Here is a 6737-nt window from a genome sequence, read left to right on the forward strand (position 1 = left end):
CCTCTTTAATTTGTCACTCCTGGCATAGTACATCACATGGTTGTCTGTTTCAAAATGGCCCAAAACGGTCCATTTCAGCTCACTAATGCCTAGGAGATCGATCTTTATGTGTTCCATTTCTTTTTTGACAACTTCCAATTTTCCTACATTCATACTCTGTACATCCCATGTTCCAATTATTAATGGATGTTTGCAACTGTTTCTTCCCATTTTGAGTCATGCAACATCAGCAAATGGAAGTCCTGAAAGCTTTACTCCATTCACATCATTAAGGTTGGCTCTACTCTGAGGAGGCAGCACTTCTGCAATTGTATTTTGAGTGCCTTCCAACCTGAGGAGTTTACCTTCTAGCACTATATTGGACAATGTTTCAGGCCTATTCATAAAGTTTTCCAGTAATATATCAAACAGTATTTCACTGCTATTCAGTATTTCACTGCTAGCCAATTCTTTGATAAGTATATGGTCCCTTCCTTCTTCCGAGTCTGTGTTAGTCTGGAAACTCAGCTGAAACTTGTCCGCCATGGTGACCCTGCTGGTATTTGAAATAGCAGTGGCATTGCCTCCAACCTCACAGCAACACACAAGCCACCATAATATGACAAACTGACAGATGAGTGGTGGATCACCAACACTAAAAGATCTTAAAATCGTCTAAAACTAGAAAAATGCCTCAAAGAAATAGAGAAGTCTAATAAAAGATGTAAGGAAAACTGAGAGAAATGCCCACAGCCTAAGATTGAAGACAAACCTAGTGTGGTAGTTAAGGTTAAGTGTCAACTTGGTTGGGCCTGATTTTTAGTGACTGGGCAGCTGGATGTAGTTACTTCCCATAGTGAGAGTGTCAATCAACTCCATGGTGGACTCTGCAGTGAGCTGCTGAGTAGCTGCTTTAGGGATATGGTGTGCTTCCAGTATAAGGGGAAATTTTGGCAAGGTCTCTGTAGCTTTTTAACGTGCTTGGACCCTGTAGGTAGCACAGTCTTCTTTTAGCACCCTGCCATGTTTCCAGCCAATCTTGGGACTGTCTCTGGACTTGAACTAGTGGCCTGCCATGTTGTTTTGTAATATTGGGACTGTGCCATTTTATTTGTCTACCTTGGGCTTCTTAGTCTCAGCAGTCAGAAGCTGCCTGAGTGAAGAGACTCCTCTAGCTCCAGTGGGTTGAGAGCAAGAGGTAAAGCTGAAGCCCAAGTTTGAGGGACTTTCACTCAGCCCCTGGGGCTTGGCACTCTTAACTCAGACTTTTAGCCTCCAAAACTGTGAGAGAATAAAGTCCTGTTTGTTAAAGCCATACATTTGTGATATGTCTGTTAGAGCAGCACTAGGTAACCAAAACACCTGGTGAAGAAGAGTCTCAAAAACAAAGCTAAACCACTTCAGGTAAGATGGTAGAATAGGCAGACAAGCTACACAGACCCTCTTCAACAAAGAAAAGAGAAACCAGCTGACAGAAATAGAGAAGATAATCCTGGAGCAGTGAGCTTTGAAAGGAAGTGTACAGAAGTGGATTAGGCAACAAATAGTGGAAAAATCTGAATGAAAACAGTGAGTATGGAGATGGATGGAGCTGCAGATGTCAGCTACTCTGATGGCACCAACAACCTGAATATTTCCAAGTGGTGTTGGGATCTGAGAATTGACTTAAACATCAGCCCTGGTCACCAAGGGCTGCAGGGACAATTGCACTGGTGATCTATGACTAGGAAGGGAAACAGCAAAAAGGGAGACAACTTGAGCTGAGGATTTTTGGCTGTCCGGAGGGCATAGCCATTTTGATTGTTTATGAACAGTGACCACATTGGGTATTTAAAGTGACAGCATTCTCATTCAGATTCCAGAGACCTAAGAATAGGCTCCTTTTTCCAAGGATGACACAGACATATGGGAGGCTGACAACAGAAAAGGAGACAAGTGGTGAGTGTGTAAGTGCTGCCAACTAGCAAATAGAGGAGCAAAGTACCCCGCTTACATATATAACATCCAGACAAAACAAAGAAAATGAAAATCATGGGCAAGTCACTCAAACATAAAATCACCAATTAAATATAAACACAAAAATGTCACAATGTCTTGGACACAGCACAGCATCACAGTCCACACAAAGAAGCAAGATTAAGCAGGAGAAACAAGGGACCAAGATACAGACCCAGAACACACCCCTGAGGAAGAAGCAGATTTGGAACTCCCTGATAAGGAATTCAAAAGAATTGTATTTAGGTACCTTTAATGGACTGAGAGACAGATCAAGGAAAACACTGAAAAAATTGAGGAAAACAGAAAAAAAAACTAGAACAATTTCAAAAGACAATACAAGAACAAAATGACAAAATAAATTAAAAATTAGAAATGATACAAAATCTACACATAGAAATCCAGAAGATTATACTAAATTTTTAGAAATAGATAACACATTAAATGGGCAAAGGAGTGGAATTGAATCAATGGAAGACAAATATTTCAATACTTCTTTGTAAAGGGATTAATCAGAAAAAAAAGATCAAAACAAAATGAAGAAAGCCTAAGGTTCATGTGGGATACCATCAAAAGGAATAACCTACATATAATTGGAATTCCAGAACAGGAAGAGACAAATCAAACCACAGAGAAAATTGTCAAAGATTTGTTGGAAGAGAATTTCCTTGATATGATGAAAGATGAGAATATATCCATGCAAGAAATCCAACGAACACCAGAAAAAAAAAAAAAAAAATCACCAAGACATATCATTATCAAACTCTTCAAAACCAAAGACAAAGAAAGAATCTTGAAAGCAGCATGGGAAAAACAAAAAATTACCTGCAAGGGGCAACTGATAAGACTAAGCTCAGATTTCTCAGCAGAAACCATGCAGGTGAGAAGACAATGGGACGGTATATATAAAATCCTGAAAGAGAAAAATTTCCAAGCAAGAATTATATACTCAGCAAAATTGTCCCTCAAATGTGATGGTGAAATTAGGACATTTCCAGATGAGCAGAAATTAAGGGAATTTGTTAAAACCAGACCAATCTTACAAGAGATGCTAAAGGGAGCCCTTTGCACAGAGAACACACAACAGCAACTAACAGCCGACCATTAACACACATGATGACATAACCCAGAAACCAATCCAGTTATGAAAGTATCCAAAGGAAATAAGCCTACAAGATTGTAAACAGAGAACCAGAGACATCAATTGACAAATGGGGACAACTACAAAACAAAAAGATGGAAAAAAATTGTGTAGTTACAAAACTTCTAAATGGTAGGGAAGTCAAGACAACTACAAGATAGAACAGACTGTTCTAAACTTGGGAAGAACATTACAAATCACAGAGTAACCTCAAAGAAATGATAAACCTTCACATCAAAATTAAAAAAGAGGACCAGAACAAATATTTAGAAAATACTAAAACAATGGAAACAAAGGAAGTAATAACATGATTCATAAAGAAAACAAGCTCAGCACAGAAAATTATATGCAACAAAGAAATCAACATGAAAAAACACATAACAAAATGACAGCCACAAATTCATACTTGTCGATAATTGTATATCTGACAAGAGGCTTATCTCTAAAATTTACAGAAAACTCTAACACCTCAACAACAAGATGAACAAGCCAATTTAAAAAATGGGCAGAAGACATGAATACACACTTCACCAAAGAGGATATTCTGGCAGCCAGCAAATACATGAAGAAATGCTCACAATCATTAGCCATCAGAGAGATGCAAATCCAAAGAACGAGATGCCATCTCACCTCAGCACTAATGGCAAAGTTCAACAAGACAGAAAATAGCAAATAACAAATGCTGGTGAGGATGCAGAGAGATTGGGACTCTCATACACTGCTGATGGGACTGTAAAATGATACCACCACTGTGGAAAACAGTATGGCGATTCCTAAAAAGCTGGAATTAGAAATATCATTTGACCCAGCAATCCCATTACTAGGTATATATACTAAAGAAGTGAGAGCCAGGACAAGAACAGCTATATATGCACACCCATGTACATCACAGCACTATTTACAATAGCAAAAAGATAGAAACAACCTAGGTTCCCATCAAAAGAAGAATGGATAACCAAACTATGGTACAGACACACAATGGAATAGTATGCAACACTAAAGAATAATGTAGAATCTGCAAATCACCCCATAACATGGATGAACTTGGGGGACATTATGCTGAGTGAAATAAGTCAATCACAGAAGGACAAATATTGCATTTGTTCATTATTGTAAAAAGTCAAGAAAAGGTTTATATGTGGAAACTTTCTTTGTTGGTTATCAAAGGTGGAAAGGGAAGGGAGGGAACACTGCAAAAAAAAAAAAAATGCATTGTCCCATGTCACTTTAGTCTTGTGTAGTTCACTGTACATAAATTATATTTCAATAAAATGTATTAAAAGAAAGAAAGCTAAACCAGACAACAATGTAAGCATGAAGCAAAACCTAACAAAGCCTGACGTTGAGGCTTTACTACATGCCAGTCACCATTGACTCACATGACTCATGTAAAGTCAACATCAATGGCACTTCCTCAGGTCTAAAATCAAGAATCCTGTGTTTGCAATAATGAGATATGGAAATATGGCCTGGTGGCAAGACCGCCCCTGGTCATGAATTCCCAAGAAACAAGGAGAGCTAGGTTAAATAATGAACGGGAGATAAAGCCTAATTTGTAGCGCAATTTGTTGGTGAAAGAGAGCAGAGAGATTGTGAATTGTAAGTCACCCTGCAGTGATCTTTGTTGTCTGGCAAGGATTAAAGATGATAAGAATTATTCACACATTCCTGGAATAGGGTCCCAATTTCTCCCCTCAGGAGCCTGAGTGGTGCAGTGTTTAAGTACTCAGTTGCTAACCAACCAGAAGTTTGGTGGTTGGAATCCACCAGCTACTCCATGGAAGAAAGATGTGGCAGTGTGTTTCTATTAAGACTTGGGGCTTTGGAAAACCTATGAGGTAATTTTACTCTGTCCTATAGGGCTGCCATGAGTTAGAATTCAACTCTGCAGCAATGGGTTTTCTCCTCCTTAGAGCACTTTCTATACAAGGCTGGTCAAAAGGAGTTTACCTCATTCAGAGATGAGAACTAATCAGAAAGAAACAATCGCAAGACCCACAAACAAATACTATACATACAAACAGTGAAAGAAACAGAAAAAAACAAAAGGCAGATAAAGAACATTTACCAGACAAAAAAAATCTTTATGAAATATTAACAAAAAAATTCAATGAAATAATTACTCTATCAGGGAAAAAAAAGAATGAAGAGACAATGTAGTAAAACAATAAAAGATAACACATTACATTGCTGAGTTTGGGTGGGGAAGAACAGAGGAATAAAACTCATCTCAGAAATGAAAGTCAAATTGAAAGGCCAAAGGGGAATAGATGATGCTGAATGCACAATATTGGACATACAGGAGAAGATTGAGAAGAATGAATGGTATGACAAGAAGATCAGAGTGTGAAAAGAGATTCAAGGGAAAATATAAATAGGAAAGACAGAGTACACCCAATATAATCGTGGAATGGAAACCCTAAGGGAAAGAGAATATATATGAGAGATTATATACACAGAGAGAGAACCCACATTACAGAAAAGCATATGTGAGGATGGTGTGAATTTTCTCTTATATTTTGGTCATGTTTTCAGTAGGGACCAGTACCTGCAGAAAAATATCATGCTTATGTTAGGTAGGTGGAGGGTCAGTGAAAAAGAGGTAGACCCTTAAGGATATGGATGGGCATAGTGGCTGCAACAATGGGTTCATGCATGGCAAAATCATGAACATGGCACAGGAACTGGCAGTGTATCACTCTGTAGGGCATAGCATTCCCGTGAGCTGGAACTGATCTGATGGCACCGAACAACAACAGCATATGCATATGTATCATTAAAGTAACTTTACTTCTTTACTGATATATGTTCATAGACATAGATGTAAAGATAGATCAATGCCCCAGGACACGAATGTATTAAAGTACAAAAGTATGTTCTAGATGATATACAAGGAACTGATAGCAGTGCTTTCTTCCAAATAGGGGCAATAATAGCCTTAAGCATGTATTTTGTTTCATAAATATGTATTATTTACTCCTTTTTAAAATATGTGAATAAATGTGTAAATTAAAATATTCAGTATTATAAATAGACTTTCAACTACACCGACACTTGGAAAAATGTAAATAGATAAACTTATTTAGATCTAGATTTAATTATCAGTTTATAGAAAATACAAAGAGCATGTGTATGAGTTCATTTTGTTGTTTTACTTTTCTTGTTTGAAATTTTGAAACAAAAAAATTAAACTTAACATTTATATTCATTGAAAAACAGTGATCTTTGTGTTTGGACATATGCAATGGATTACATCTGATCTACAATTTCTTACCTGATAGGTAAGACCAGATTGGGAAGAAGAGATCACTCAGTCATAACATGTTCAATCTTTGTTAGAGACAGTGACTAACTCCTGACTACAGTGAATTGAGAATAGTCATATTGTACTGTGATCAAGTCAAAGCTAGAAGGCAGGAGAATTTTTCCCTGACTAAAGGAAACTAAAACAGCAATCTTCACATTTCATAACTTTTCTAATAATCTAGGCATGATCTCACTGTTTGTAAAGCTCAGCCCTTCCCAACCTGCAAGCTCACCTTCCAGGACTGAGCCCAGCCCATTCTCACCATATATAAAGTACTGCCGGGAGGACCTTCTCTGCACTTTCCTCCTCAGCTCT

General features: G+C 37.7%; 1 protein-coding gene across 1 annotated transcript in view; it reads left to right on the plus strand.

Moving 5' to 3' along the window:
* Positions 1-523: 523 nt before the first annotated feature.
* LOC103204420 (keratin, type II cytoskeletal 6A-like) overlaps positions 524-6737 on the plus strand; it is an 11333-nt gene continuing 5119 nt past the window's right edge. The window contains exon 1 of the mRNA XM_007949614.2: positions 524-538. Within this exon, the coding sequence (XP_007947805.2) occupies positions 524-538 (15 nt within the window). The remainder of the gene's footprint in view (positions 539-6737) is intronic.

This window comes from Orycteropus afer, unplaced genomic scaffold, assembly GCF_000298275.1.
Source record: "Orycteropus afer afer isolate SDZICR_OR568_19922 unplaced genomic scaffold, OryAfe1.0 scaffold00247, whole genome shotgun sequence".
Lineage (NCBI taxonomy): Eukaryota > Metazoa > Chordata > Mammalia > Tubulidentata > Orycteropodidae > Orycteropus > Orycteropus afer.